General features: G+C 38.5%; 1 protein-coding gene across 1 annotated transcript in view; it reads left to right on the top strand.

The window, feature by feature from the left end:
* The window catches only part of COL3A1 (collagen type III alpha 1 chain), a 49,130-nt gene that overhangs the window by 17,305 nt on the left and 16,448 nt on the right, over nt 1–15,377 (top strand). Inside the window, exons 2-20 of the mRNA XM_077785151.1 lie at nt 605–810; nt 2,219–2,257; nt 2,825–2,941; nt 4,283–4,354; nt 7,525–7,590; nt 8,175–8,228; nt 8,507–8,560; nt 9,295–9,348; nt 9,502–9,555; nt 9,890–9,943; nt 10,412–10,456; nt 10,625–10,678; nt 11,614–11,658; nt 12,389–12,442; nt 12,743–12,841; nt 12,960–13,004; nt 13,123–13,221; nt 13,980–14,033; nt 14,166–14,273. Of these exons, the coding sequence (XP_077641277.1) occupies nt 605–810; nt 2,219–2,257; nt 2,825–2,941; nt 4,283–4,354; nt 7,525–7,590; nt 8,175–8,228; nt 8,507–8,560; nt 9,295–9,348; nt 9,502–9,555; nt 9,890–9,943; nt 10,412–10,456; nt 10,625–10,678; nt 11,614–11,658; nt 12,389–12,442; nt 12,743–12,841; nt 12,960–13,004; nt 13,123–13,221; nt 13,980–14,033; nt 14,166–14,273 (1,373 nt within the window). The remainder of the gene's footprint in view (nt 1–604; nt 811–2,218; nt 2,258–2,824; nt 2,942–4,282; nt 4,355–7,524; nt 7,591–8,174; nt 8,229–8,506; nt 8,561–9,294; nt 9,349–9,501; nt 9,556–9,889; nt 9,944–10,411; nt 10,457–10,624; nt 10,679–11,613; nt 11,659–12,388; nt 12,443–12,742; nt 12,842–12,959; nt 13,005–13,122; nt 13,222–13,979; nt 14,034–14,165; nt 14,274–15,377) is intronic.

Below are 15,377 nucleotides of genomic sequence, written 5' to 3'. Positions count from 1 at the left end.
TCTTTTCTGAAAAAAACCCACTTGTAGCATTTGATCAGGCCAGCTGATACAGTAATTGCAAACCATTTGGGCAATTAAGGTAAATGTTCTTTCTGATCTGTCACGTACACTGGCTTTCAAAAATCTCTTTGAAACCCCTTGGTGGCAGCTATTAATGTAAGATGCTGGAGACAGGGGCTGGAGCTGGACAGATGGCTTATTCCACATCCATGTGCAAGTGCTCCTGTGGGCACATGGAGTCAGTAGCACTCGTGCTGGAGAGCTTAGGCACCTTTACTCTGTAGCTGCAGCAGAGAATTCGATTGCTAATTAGACAGTAATTCTGTCTGACACTAAAATTACTCAAGACAGAAGATTATCAGAGATTTAATTGGGCTTTGGCTAAGCTCCAGGAGGTTTCCACTGATGTCTGTTTATAAACTCAGAGCAGACTCTGCAATTCATGTAACAGATCCCCCCAGTGCCTGAAGAGCAGCATTTAGCCTTTTATTTCACGTGCGTGAACCAGGAAACTAAGCAAATCAAACAATTTCCATGTCACTCATTTGTAATTTGGAAAACACATTTGAAATAATATCCAACACAATTTTGTCTCTCTTTGCAGTCACAGGATGTACCCATCTTGGGCAGGCTTATGCTGACAGGGATGTTTGGAAACCAGAGCCATGCCAGATCTGCGTGTGCGACTCGGGATCTGTTCTCTGCGATGACATCATCTGTGATGATCAGGAGCTGGACTGCCCCAACCCAGAGATTCCTTTTGGAGAGTGCTGTCCAGTATGCCCACAAACAACAACACCACCTCCAAGAGTAAGTTTATTCTTACTGTTGTTTCTTTGGTGTTGCTGCCTTCTTGATGCACATCAACTTCAATTCATTTTGGCTTAGATGTTCTTAAATGCTTTTCTTTTCAATGCCATTTTCTGAATTTAGGCAAATACTTAGGATGGAAAATGCAGCTGATGATATTAAGTCTTCCAACTCAGTTTTATGTAGATAATGGGCACCAAAATAGTAGAAACGGACAGAGGGCAGCAACTAGACATTACATTTTTCATTTTATGGAAAAGCATAGGAATAATGCAAGCACCTTATTTTTGACTTCATACTCAATCCATATCCATGAAAGTAATGCCAACACAGAGTCAAAGAAAATTACAGAACTTTCATAGCATCTCTGAATCTGCATTTCTTACCAACTCAATTCTACATCATCACAGAGTGAATTTCCTTTTGCAGGTTTATTGCTGATTTAATGCCCTGTTAAGGAAAGGTGATTATACTGTTTTTATCACTAATTTATCACCATCTTTTTATAACCACCAACATTATATAAACCAGTTGCAGGAACTTGGCCTTAGGAAAATCAAGAATGTTAGTACATGCCCCCTGCCTAAGACTTTCAAGGAGTGAGCCAGCTATACTGAGCTTGCAGCTTATCTGAACATTTCACCGGTGTTAAAGATCTGTGAGATTCTGTTAAAGGACCTAGGTTGCCACAGACACATTAAGAATCCTTATCTAGAAAACAAGAGAGTGATAGAGGTGTGAGGAAGAGAGAGAAGATGCATTTCTGTAGCTCTACAGCACATCTGTTTACACATGGAATGTCACAGACAGATATGTCACACACAAATGTAGGAGTTTGGTCAGGACATTGGAAGCTGTCCTGATGACCTTGGATGGTGCACAGGGAAATGCCATCTTGAAAGATTCAGGATCATTTATCTGAATATTCTTTGTTATTGGTAGCAGCTGAACACAAAAATTGAAAATCCAGGTAGTAACATGTAACTGAATTATTAATTGAAAAATAAATAAATTGGAGCAGTAGATCTGAGAATTTAAAATTAGCTCATCACAATTCTCGTGCTGGAGTGAGAAGGACACAAGAAAACTATCACAGCATTCCACAGTGGAATTCTGTCTCCATTGCACTCAATGGCAAAGCTCTACTGACTTCATTAGTGCCATGGTTTTGCCTCTAGGGGAGGTGTAATTCTATGAATGATCCAAGCAATAGTAGATTGACTGACCAAAAACCCTACAGCTTTTAAATATACTGAATAAGCATAAATGGAATTCATGTGAGAAAATTGCATCAAATGTTTAAACGTTTTGCTTGTTTGTGTGTGCAATTTTTTTTGTTTTATTCTGATCCTGTTTTTTGATTTAATTACCTTTCCTTTTTTTTTTTTTTTTTTTTTTTTTTTTGTAGACTCCTGGAGTAGTCAGCCGAGGCCCCAAAGGAGACCCTGTAAGTGCAGCTTTTTTTTTTTTTTCCCCTAAGGAAAGGAACAAAATCAAGATCCCATTCCTCTAGTATTATATATCCCATTCAAGCTGCTAAGATATCCTACTTTCATTGATGTCTGAACTGTCTGCAGCAGGACTGCGTCATATAGTTATTTTGAAGTAGAACTTTAGCTTCAACAACACTCAAAAATTTAAACTGAAAGAACACAGGGTTTCTTACAGTCCAAACTGTATCACATTTGTTATGTTTTGTTATATTTCTTTACAGAAGGTGGAAAAAAAATCTTTAAGGCTCTACTAGAAGTAATAATTTCGGATTCTGGGACTGAACTGCTAAATATTTCTGATGAGTTTGCTAATATATCACTTTTAACAAGGTTCCATTAACCAAGTGTTTCCATGTGTGAATTTTGTCTGTGTTCCCTGGATGTTTGGTTGTGGCCTTGTTGAGGAGAGGTTTCCCACAGACACACAGACTTTGTTACAAATGGAAAGGTTTGTCCCTCAGTGTCTTTGCAGTTGGAGGCAAGTGACAACATCTGTATCTGCTCTGTTTGTGCCTTTGCAGGGTTCTCCTGGAGTTCCAGGCAGAAATGGTCCACCTGGCCCACCAGGACAGCCAGGGAGCCCTGGAGCTCCTGGGCCCCCTGGAATCTGCCAGTCGTGTCCCAGTATAAGTGGAGGTGTAAGTCATTGTTATGTTCAGCTTCTACCTTGGTGCACATAGCCATGCAAAGCAATGCTGTCCCTTGCACCTTCCCAGGTGCTTTGCTTTCAGGGACATCCATCCCATTTGTGCCTTTGGAAAACAGAGATGGATGGTAGGGAAGTCTTATACTTTCCTGTATTTTGTCAATGCATGTTTAACATTCCAACAGGACTAGACTGAAGCACTGCTGCTCTGCTGGCAGGGAAGTGCCATGCAAGTACTATTTATCATGGTATCTGTTTATTTCTGGCTCATTGAATGTTGAAGTCATTTCATAAGGGCTAGGCACACTGAGCAAGAGCAGTGCTTTGTTACAGGGTGACATTGTCATCCATGCAGGCCACCAAGCCCAGGTTTGCAAGATGGGACTTCTTTAGCACAAAGCTGATAAACATTTTGTGTTGAAACAATTGCTACTTCTGAATACAGGCCATTGATTATAACTTCCATACATGCTTCCCATTCCTAGGTATGCCAGAAACTGAGGAAAGCTGTCTTGTTTTTATTTAATTCAGTAAGGGATTGCCTCTGCAGGACTGAGCTGTGGATCAGTTTACCAGTCCCAGTGGGCACCAGTGACACTGGTTTGGGGTGGCAAACACAGGAGAGGAAAACAGGTTGAATTAGTCTCCCATTCCAACCCCGTATCAAAGATGAGTTGTTGGATCCTGACAGGAGGGTTGGTATCAGGAGTCCTGCCTGCACCTGCTCAGTGCAGGAGCTGGATCCACAGTGGTTTGGAGGAACAGGCAGAACACTGCACGTGTTCAGCCCTTCCTGCTCAACCACCTGTGGGCCAATAATGCATCAGTGCACTAATGCACATCATCTGACTGTCTGCTCATGTGAAATGAGTCATGCATTAGGCACAGGTAAAAGAAATCAGGAAAATTATAATAATTATAAACAGCTGTTCTCTTTAGAGCAGCATAAAATATTTCATCAACTTCCTTGAGTGACAACTAAGTCCAACAGAAAAGAGACAGTGAAAATGGGGAAAGAAGCTCAGAAGGAGTCAAACCAGAGTAAAAGGAGAAAGGTCATTTTGTGGTTCAGCTGAGTCCCAGCTTTCCAGAAGAAAAATGGATGTGCCCAGCCTAGGGAGCTAATGTCACCATGGCCTCAGAAAGAAGACACTGGCTGGGCTTCTCTTATGTAAATATATGGCAGCTATAGGTCAAGCTAGTACTACTGAGCAGATACAAAGCAGTTATTTCCATGCATTTGCTATATCACTGCAGGAAAAATACTTATTTGGTTTGTAGCAATCACTTTTTTGTTTTTCTCTTTCTTTTTTTTTCTCTATTTCTTTTACAGAGTTTTTCTCCACAGTATGACTCCTATGATGTGAAGGCTGGTGGAGCTGGTATTGGGTACCCACAACCCATTGTAAGATGATAAAGTTTTTTTTCTTCTTTTTAAAGAACACATTTTCTGCTCATACCTTGGATGTGAATGTACCTTGATTTTAATCTAACAATATAATTTTTCATTTAATTATTGCCTGCAAGCTGAATGTGATGTAAGGCACCAGTTTGTTCAGCAAAACTGTTCTAGGAAGTAGCTATAGATGATCTGGATTTTTTATTTTAACTTTCTTTCTTCAGTTTCTTACCTTCCTTTTCCTCATCTCTGTCTGTGATTGACTTTCTTACACTACCTAATAATTTTTTCCTTTCTCTCTCATGTAATTTCCTCGTTTATCTGCTTGATATTCTTCCACTAATTTCTTCCCTTCCTTCCAACAATCTTTGTCTCTTCCACTGCCTTTAATCTTCCTTCACCCACTCAGTATAATTTGTATTTACTGAGTATGATATTCCATACTTGCTAACTTTTCCATGATCCAAACTTGCCTGATAACAAGTGAGTAAACCCTTCTTATAAACTTTGTTCATTCCAAAACTCAATTACCATTTTTTTACCCACAGCTACTCAGACTGTGTACTAAGGATGCTGTATCTGCCTCCCAGACCAGGTCCAAGATTTTCAGGTTCTTAAGTGAGAAAAAGCATGGACTGCCTCAAAGAGTTGTACCTGAGCTATGCTTCATGTGTAATATAAATCTGAATGTTGCAATTTATTATTCTCCTTTTAGGCACTGGGATTTAGAGATACTCAACATGAAGTGTTCTTGATTCAGGCAATCTGCTACATAGAGGGTGTGGTGAATTGCAAGTAGCGAGCTCTGCCTCTTGCTACTGGAAATTGGTTGTGCTTCATTAAATGTAATCACTATTTACAGCCCAAATCTGCATAACATGGTTTGGATATCACATGTTGCAGCACAGTTAGGCAGTTCCAAGAAAATGAAGGAAGGAGAGGAAGAAAAGAGAGGGAGGGAGGCGGGCAGGAAGGAATCCCATTCGATCAACTTGTGAAATAAGGTTTACTAATTATAACAGCTCTTTTTCCTGAAATATAGCCATTATTTTCTCACCTTCATTTTAATCTATTTCTACCTCCTTCATTGGCTAATATGATCATCTGTACATTTTTCTTCCACCATCCATTTTTGTCCTTGTTCATTCATTTATTCCTATTCACTCCTCACAGTTTTCACCCACAGCTGTCATACCATCTACATTCTGATACATGGTGTCTTAATATGGGACGTGCTGAACCAGGCAGATAACAGAGACACCTTCAGTTAACAACTGTGGTTGTCCTCTCTATTTTGGCTTTTTCCCTGGAAGTGATTAGTTATTTCTTGTGCTCTGACTCCTGGACTTGGGTTAAAAAACCCCACCAAACTACTTTATTGAGCACCGTAGAACATCTTCAGGGTTGTCTGTGTATTTTCAGGTCATAAGGGCTTTTATATTGCATTATAGCATATGTGACCTCAAAGTAAGTACCAGCAGTTACAGGCAGATGTGGCTGAAATCACTAGAGCTAAATAGTGTTTATAATTTTCATTACATGGACTAATTTCTTTATTATTTTATAAATTTATTGAATTTAAATACTCCTAATTAGTAAATTTCCAAAACCAAAATAATTTGGAATATTAGCAAAACAATAAAATATAGTACCAACCTTGGCTGAGTGTGGTTACCATGCCTGGTATTTCCTCAATCACACATCTCTCCATTGCTGCATTCCTGTGGCTTTACACCACTTGTAGACTGATTTTGTGCTTTACATCACAGTTTCTCTTCACTTGCCCATGTAACCTCCACATATTGTCTTTGTCTCTTCCCACCAGTGCACAATCACTAACGGGAGGATGTTCATCTGTTCAAAGTCTGGAGATTCTAGAAGCAAGCACACCCCTAACTATCAGTTTATCTCCTCAGTGTATAACTTGATAAAAATTGTATCTCATTTGTTTATAGCTGTATGTCTAATTGATTGATTGCTGTTGATGAGTTGATGGCTTTAATTCTGATTGGATCTAGAGCTACTTTATACCAAATGAGTTCTAACAATTAACAGGGTCTGCTCATTGTATTCACATATCAGAGGTAGTCCCATTTCCCAAACCCTCACAGCTCTGCCTCTTGCTGTACTTCTCTCCTAGAAAACAGCAAATATTAAAATGGCTCACTTTTTTAGACAAAAGTCAACAGTGAACTAATATTACTTATTTTTGTAGTACAGTAGTGTACTGTCCCGCACATGCTAGCATAGCACAGCAATACTGATAATCTTGTATTATGAAAATTAGGTTAATAAAATTGTCCTGACCTTTTCTGACACACTATGACAATATCCCGTGAAACACATTCCATGCAATACTAACTATGGAATATTCTGTCAGTACTGGGGCACACAGTTATCCTCATATTATCCATATATGTGATTCTTTTGTGTAGGAAACATATGAAGAGTTTAATTTAACAAAAGCTTTTTTTTAAAAAACCATATAGCTGCAGTAGACCACTGCGCTTACTTTAAAATGCTTTCTGTTTTGCCATATAAAATACTTTTGTGGTTGTTGCTACAAGAAGTAGAAATATTGAGGTTTCTATTAGTCCAGACCTCATTTTTTTCTTATGGCTGTTAAAGTTCATAAAATATTTCATTGGTGAAAATGTTTGCCTTACTGACAGCAACAAAAGTGTGGCCTTAATTCAGTGTATCTCTAGGTCATGAGGAATCTCTGGTGCTGGGCTAATTAATCCCAGTTACACAGAAGAGAAGCTGACACTCATTTTTTCTGTCTAACAAATTCGGTTCTACTTTCTATTCTTTCCCTTCAGATAGCTGAAAAGCAGAGTTCTGAGCATCCCTCTGGGGTCTAGAGAAGGGCAGTAGTGATTCAAAAATGAAAAGCTGCAGCTCTGAGAATACCTTGGGAGTATGTTAGCCAAGCCTGCAAGGAACAACCCAGTGAAGCCTTTTCTGAAGGGACAATTAGACAATGTATTTCTTCAGCACTGTGTGAATATACTGCTGCTTCCTTTTTACTGCACCAAGTGCAGGTCACCAAGGATTTGTCTCTGAACTAATTACGTAAAAGTTTATTTCACAGTTATTGATGACTACTGCAATTATATTAAGCTTTATATTTATAGTACATTAATGTAACTACTGTTTTTTAATCTACACTGTAGAGTGGTTTTCCAGGACCCCCTGGCCCCAGTGGTCCCCCTGGCCCGCCTGGTCATGCAGGTCCCCCTGTAAGTAACATTAATCTTCTTGTAATCATCTTGTATTTTTCTATATGAGCTTCTCTTTTTCTCTGTCATCAATGTTAAGCACCTTTTCAACTGATAAAACTAGATAGTATGCTGAAGAATTTTATGCATAAATGTCATCTCAGGCTGTACCATCACCAAGACTCAAGAGCTGAGGTCAATATACTGTGCTGGCTTAAATCCTTGTGTACCCCTTGAGATCTCTGCAAGTCCATGGGGTGTCAGTTAACATTATTTGAAGACATGCCACTGCCTGACATCCTGTTGTCATTCCCAAATGTCTATCCATACAAAATATTAACAGGATGTAAAGGAAAGTGGGATACACATTCAATGAACACACCAATGGTCTGAGTTTTCAACATCTGTCTCCTTTTAGAGGGGCATATTAATTCTGTTTTCATGGAGGCATGTTCTACTTGTTTCTGGTAATTTCATCTTTGGTCATTTGTTGATTGATCTGACTACAGTTTTCCTTACAATTATGGGATTATAAAATATAACTGCACCATGGAATGGTGCATGTAGTTGTTCACATCTTGACTGAGTTTTTGTCTGCATTCCAGGGCTCTGCTGGATACCAGGGCTCCCCTGGAGAGCCAGGACAGCCCGGCCCTCCCGTATGTACCCATTCAGTATCACTGTGCATGTTAAAACCATGACCTTAAAAGCATGAATCTGTGTCACCTCTGCAGTGGATGGAAATGTTGCAGTTTATCCTAGTTGTTTATTTTGATGCATGTGGAATGAACAAGTATTTATGATGCCTAATGCATTTTTAGCTTGAAAAATACTTAGTATTTGTTATTATTGTAGTTAATATATAATATAATTTATGTATAATACATAACTAATTATATTATATATATTTTTATATATATATAATGCTTTTCTACAGGGTCCTCCAGGTCCTGTTGGAATGATAGGCCCAGTTGGTCCACCAGGAAAAGATGTAAGTTCACTATTATTCATCCTGTTATTAATAAATAGGAAAAAAATAGTTCATTAAGTTGCAAGACAGTAGAGGGCATTGATATTATTGCATTTGAGAATTTTTAACATCTCCCTATTTCTCCATTTGAAAACATGTCTTCAAGAGAGTAAATTTGGCTTACATAAAGTGTGATCATCCATTCCATAAAGGGTTCAATTTTAACAGGCAATTTGATTGTTTAGGAAAAAAAAACATGTAAGCACGAAACATGCTATTTATTTGGTACAAAATAAATTAGCAATTATAAAGAAAATCAAGCAGTAGTGGTAGCTTTCTGCTCCCTTAAAATCTTACTATGGGGCTTACAGCCATTGACACCATTGTCTGTGTCACAGCCGGGAGTCCTGAACAGGTGGAGTACCAGGCAAGGTGCAAACATACAGCTTGTGTTCATTTTGAGTGTTTTACTAAGAAAGATAAGTTTAATGGGATCATCTCTTGCTAAAGGTTGTCTTGAAGTAACTTAGAAATCAACTAGAATCTTGTTAAAAGCTGAGTTTATAAATTCTGGCAGTTGTTATCTAGAAGGCAGTGACAGAGTGAACTGTCACCCTGAGAGGATTTGCAAGACCACCACTGTTTGGTGGAAGTTTCACCTGCTTACTCCAACTCACCTTGTTCTACCACAACTGGTGCTTTACCAGTGAGTCAAGCAATAAAAAACACTAAAAATAATTATTTTCTTTCAACAGGGAGAACCAGGAAGACCAGGCAGGAATGGAGATCGTGGAATCCCTGGGTTACCGGTATGGAAAATCTCCCAATAACAATGACCTTGTAATCATAGGTTTTGTTTTCCCATATCAAGCTAGTCAAGTGAACATGACACACAGTGCACATTGGCTTGTGCCCTTCCTACAATGAGTACCTGATTTATGAATCTTTCTATATGTGTTTAGGGTCACAAAGGACACCCTGGGATGCCTGGGATGCCTGGGATGAAAGGCCAACGAGTAAGTATTGAGTATATTGATTATAGCTGAGTCTGTTACTCTCCTTGAATTATGGTGCTGCACAGTTGTGATCTTTCAGTCATCATTTCCAAGACTGAATCATAGAATTAATTTCTGCACAATGTCATCTGAACTTCCACAACAAATTCAAGTTTTTTCTGGTTACCTCAGTGGTAGAGCTCCATCTCTAATGCCAAGAAGGGTTCCAACAGCTGATAGCACTCATTATTGAAAATATGCCCCTTTTGGGGGCTTAATATTTTGCCAAGAGGAATCAAGTTTTCCCAAATGTAGGAGGAATACAATTCACAGATATGGTTTTACTTCCCTACAGGGTTTTGATGGAAAAGATGGTGCCAAAGGTGACAGTGGTGCCCCTGGTCCAAAGGTAAAAATCTAGACTGTCATCTTTCTAAGTAGGTAATGACCTCATTATTTGTTGTATACCTGTGCCTTGCATCTTAAACAATTATAAAAATACAATAAGCATTAAAGAAGCCCATTTGATACCTCAGTGAAAAGAATATTAATCATTCCAAAGGAGTTAGGTATTCAGAACCCAATCATGTCTCAATTTTCCAGCTATAATAAGCATGAGATACCAAAATGAAGGGACAAGTCTTGGTCATCTGACTTTCTTGCATAGTATTTTGAAAGCTGAGTCTTTCTGATTTTTACTTCCTGTTTAATTTTTGATTTGGCACTTGTTTACACTTCTCAGAACTCAGTTCATGCTGAGGACACCCAGCACCCCATAGGAAGGGATAACAAATTGGGCTTTTTTCTGCATCTCTTCCCATTGAATAAACCAAAATATGTTCTCACCAAAGTTAATTTTCTTTTCTCTCTTTAACAGGGTGAAACTGGTCTTCCTGGAGTAAATGGAGCACCAGGCCAACCGGTAAATATGTGCATCCTGGAGTGTTTAAATGTTAGCTGAATTGTTCCTCGGCCTTTTAGCTTTAATTATTGTCCAACCTGCAGTGGACAATAGTGAGAGCATTGTCTCTTTGCTCAGCCATCTGATTTTTGAAGCCATTTAACAGATTCATTTTTACATGTTTTCTAGGGACCAAGAGGTCCAGCTGGAGAAAGAGGAAGACCTGGGAATCCTGGTGGCCCTGTAAGTAGTTGCAGACATTGTTCTTATCCAGAGGCAGCACATATTTGAACTCAGTATGTTAAGAATTCTCCACTTCCTTAAAGCAGTTGTAATGCAAAGGAGAAAAAACTATATAGCATCGGTTAAAAATCTCACATGAAAACTTTTCAGTCCCCAATTATAGATGTAACACTTGTAATCCACAACACATTCACCATCTTATTTCCTGTTTCACTTTTTAAAATTAATAGATTACACAGATTTCAGTGTTTCAGCATAAGCTCAGGTTTGGCAAAGAGGAGCAGGGAGGAGGAATGGAAGCGAAGAGTGGCAGGGGACAGTAGAGAGAGGCAAAAAATGCAATCTCAGAAGTAACTTGTGGGAAACTATAAAATTCCCCTTTGATGGGTTAGAGAGTATGTCCCTCGCTCTGAAGGAATTCTTAGTTCAATAGAATTCAACACAATCAACAAAGCAGTTTAGAGCCAGCACCTTGTTTCTGCAGACACTGCATAACCTGAGCAGAGGGTCTGGTCTAATATGGCTGCAAAACAGGCAACAGGGTATAAGTCATCAGTGTTCAATCATGTTTTTTGAGTCAAATTTAGTCTTTTATGTGAATCAGAAGTTGCTGTTACTTTTAAATATACATCTATTGCACTCTTACTTATTCACTCAGACAATGTGAATGTAGCTGTTGTTTCCTTAAGAAATTTAATAGGAATGTATTTTTACATCTTTCTGTCACAGAGCAAATCACGTCAAGTATTGCATATTCCTTCACAAAATATTCAGTTAATTATTACTTTTGAATTTCTTACTTAAAGAATCCTTGGGTCTTAGTCAACAAAGTTGGGAAAGCACTGACACAAAAATATGGTCCCTGAGTCATGAAAGGATGTGTGTTCTGTGTCCAGGGCAGTGCTCTGTACCTAATACCTCTCTTCTTTCTGTAGGGTGCCCATGGCAAAGACGGATCTCCAGGAGCAGCAGGCCCACCTGTAAGGCAACTTTGACTTTCAGTATTAGTGTTGCTTTAGTCTAATTACTTCTAGCAGTTGTTCTGCAGTGCCAGCAAACCTGAAATTGGGGTGCACTTGTTCAAGAATGAGCATTATATTTAATTGTATTTCAATTGTGTATATTTTATTTTGTTGGTTAATATACTTGAAGGACACAGTGTGATAGGAGAGCTTTAACACTGTAAATCAGGAAATGCAAAAATCCAAACCCAGATTATTCTCAGAGAACATATAAATGGATGGAATTGATACACTTCATGAAGATCAAATTTTGAATGATCTTATCAAATAAATTATTTAGTTCTCTGGAGCTGGCAAACATTTTGCTTTCCCATCTGCCTAGAAACCTGAGCATGTCCACTTGTGTGTGAAACAGCTGTGTTGGCTTTCTTTTCTCCTTCTTTTTTTATAATTAGAACAAATTTTGAAAGTTTTTTTATAACTTACTCTCCTTGATGATGGATTTCATGTTTTTAAATTTGAAACACAGAAGTTCAACTGAACATGTAAAAGTCAGGGTAACTAAAATGTAGGTGTGATATTTTAGGACTAGCCAATCTCATCTTTTACAGCATGATTTATATTTGCTATTTTCCAGGTGTTTCCTTATTCAGAGAAAAATCCCAGAATCAGACTCCCTTTTTTAACTTAAGATTTATTCCATATGGCTTTTACCTTTTGCATTAATAGTATTTCTTTCACTTTTAAGGGTCCCCCAGGTCCCCCTGGAACTGCAGGATTTCCAGGCTCTCCAGGTTTTAAGGTACTCAACTAAAGCCACATAACTACATGGGATTTGGTCCTTTCTCTAGTTACACAGCTGATGTCACTCTACATCATTATTTTATGAGCCCTCCTTTTCCTGGCTGCTATTGCACTGTTTCCAAGCCTTGAACAGATGTGCTGTATGCAGCATGAGACAAATCCAATCCTCATCACCTTCATGAATGCCCACAACAAAACACCACTGAGTGGTAGAAAACATTCATTTAATGCTGATTGCCCTGGAGATGACTAAAATGCCTTAATTTTCTCATTTTAATGTTGTTTTTTTTTTCCACAGGGGGAAGCTGGTCCTCCTGGTCCTGCTGGTGTTAGTGGTAGTCCTGGAGAGAGGGGAGAACCTGGTCCTCAGGGCAATGCTGGGCCACCTGGGCCTCAGGTACATCAGTAACACTTGGGACCTGCCTGACAGGTGCTGTGTCACCTGCTCTTCACAGAGCCCTTTGTTCTGGTCCTGGGTTTGCAGCATTGGTTACTCACACTTTTTTTTCCCCCAGGGCCCTCCTGGAAGAGCTGGAAGCCCTGGCAACAAGGGTGAAATGGTGGGTACTTTCCACTTGTCTGCCATCACTGCACTCTGTTGGAGAGGGTCACTCTTTGGTCTGGGTAGAGTCCATTAATGCCACTCCCTCCTCATCTCTGTCTGTTCTCTCTCTCCAGGGACCTTCAGGTATTCCTGGTGCTCCTGGTCTGCCAGGAGGCCGTGGTCTTCCAGGTCCTCCAGGTGCAAGTGGAAACCCTGGGGCAAAAGGCAGTCCGGTGAGTTACTAATGGTATTTACACCATGTGTTGTTGTACCAACAAATATGGTGGAAGCTAGCCAGATGCCATTAAAAAAAACTCCATTGATCTTCTCATAGTCACTTGAAATGGTTTAATAAATTATTTTATAATGAAAATAGGCAATTATTTTTATAAGTATATAACATATTTTGTTTCATACATATATTTATTGCTGTATATAAAGACTATACATAAATATGGTGATAATACCCAATTGCTTTCCTAAATTATCTACCAATTCAGACACAACAGAGATACTGCTTGTGTAAATTGGCTACATCAGACAAAATCTGTTGTTTTACAGTCTTATTTTCACTGATTTTCATTCCGAAGGGCTGTGAGTTGTACCTTGTCTTTCACTGTCACTTACCCCAGCAGACCCTTTTCTTAGAGCCTTACACCACATGTAGCTATTTGTCAGAGAAAATATTCAGGGATGTTCAACAAAAGACTCAGTGATGCCTGAAATAGCTCAGAAACGGAAATCAAATTTTACTCAATGGTCTTTAAGATTGTATCACTTCTTTCCTTTACTGCATTTTTAAGGAGTCCCATGGCTTCCTCTTACGTGTTCAGCCAGTGCATGCTGTTTCCTTTGCAGAATGTTAAATTAAAAAAAGGAGTTAATATTTTTGAAATATCATGTCTTCTTCCTAGTATTTCAGTACATCTAGTAGCTCCAGAATGATGCCCAGCTGCAATCCATCATTTTAATGGGATTGTCTACTTTTTAGGGAGACCCTGGTAAGGATGGTGCGAAAGGAGACCCAGGACCAAAAGGCGAGCGTGTAAGTAATTTCAAAATGTGTCCAGAGACTTCTTTCAAGAACTCTGAACCCTGAATCATTCCCCATACCAACGGGGTTTGGTTTTTTGGAGACTTCTCACTCACTGATGGGCTTGGTTTCTGTTGTTGCCAGGGTGAAAACGGCACCCCAGGTGCTCCTGGGCCTCCTGGTGAGGAAGGAAAAAGAGGTGCAAATGGAGAGCCTGGGCAGAACGGAGTACCTGGTACCCCTGGAGAGAGGGTGAGCTGTGGTACACAACCTTTTGAGCCAAGACAGAGACAGAAAATTCTGAAGTTCAAAACACTTCTAGGAGAAATTTGGCTCCATATACCTTCTCAGCAAATTCCAGATGTGAAACTGGGTCACAAAACTGGGGAGAATTCTTATCTAGTTTCTCACCTGAATTGTAGCTATTAGATCTATCTCAGTTAGAAAAAAATTTTTTCTTTCAGTTTTTGATATAGAAGAAGCAGTGATTTTATATATCTGGAAGTTTCACCGAAAGATTTTTGCTGAGAAGCAATCATAAACTATGGGAGCTACAAGGGGAACAAATAATCAAAATTTCAAAATTACTTCTCATTTCACAAAAATAAACAATTAAAGAATTTCTGCTCTGAAATGTGAAATTCATATAAATTTTTCTACATTCAAGATATGTCTTTATGTTAACATCTCTATTGTTAATACATCTTCAATATCATTAACAATATTGTCAGGATGTTGTCTATGTTATAATATTTCAAATGCAAATAGGTTTATTGGCTACTATATTAAATAATTTTCCAAAAATTTAATAACTCTCACAGAGAAATTCACTAATTGTTTTATTCAACAAAATAAATATCAACACCATTACAAATTTTAGATTTCTGTTCCCATCAGAAGCAAAGGAAATTGTGTTGATCTATTTGTAAGCCTTAACTTAATAATTGATTGCAATATTTGCTGAAGCTATGAGGAAACCAAAGATGCATAATGAACTAATTAATCGTACTAAACATATAAAAGGAGCTGCAAAATGAAATTTATAATTCAAATTTCTTTTATAAAGATAATAGCAAATATAAATATTAAAACAATTCAACAGAGCTCTTCTCAGTATTGAATTAGAGGAAAATAATTATCAATACTGAATGTGATTTTGTTTTTTATAGTACTTTAGAAAACTCATAAATAATGATGCAGGGCCAGCTAAAAATAAAGGAGGACAGGCTACAATTTCAACAGGAGCACTACGATCAAAGACAAAATTATCTGCAGTCCTTCTTACTGCAGTGAAATACCACTTTCATCCTTTTTTTTTCCCCATTAACTTTCATAATGATAAGTCTAATGGTAAAT

This window comes from Lonchura striata, chromosome 8 (assembly GCF_046129695.1).
Source record: "Lonchura striata isolate bLonStr1 chromosome 8, bLonStr1.mat, whole genome shotgun sequence".
NCBI classification, from domain to species: Eukaryota; Metazoa; Chordata; class Aves; order Passeriformes; family Estrildidae; genus Lonchura; species Lonchura striata.
This window is presented reverse-complemented; position numbering and strand designations above follow the sequence as displayed.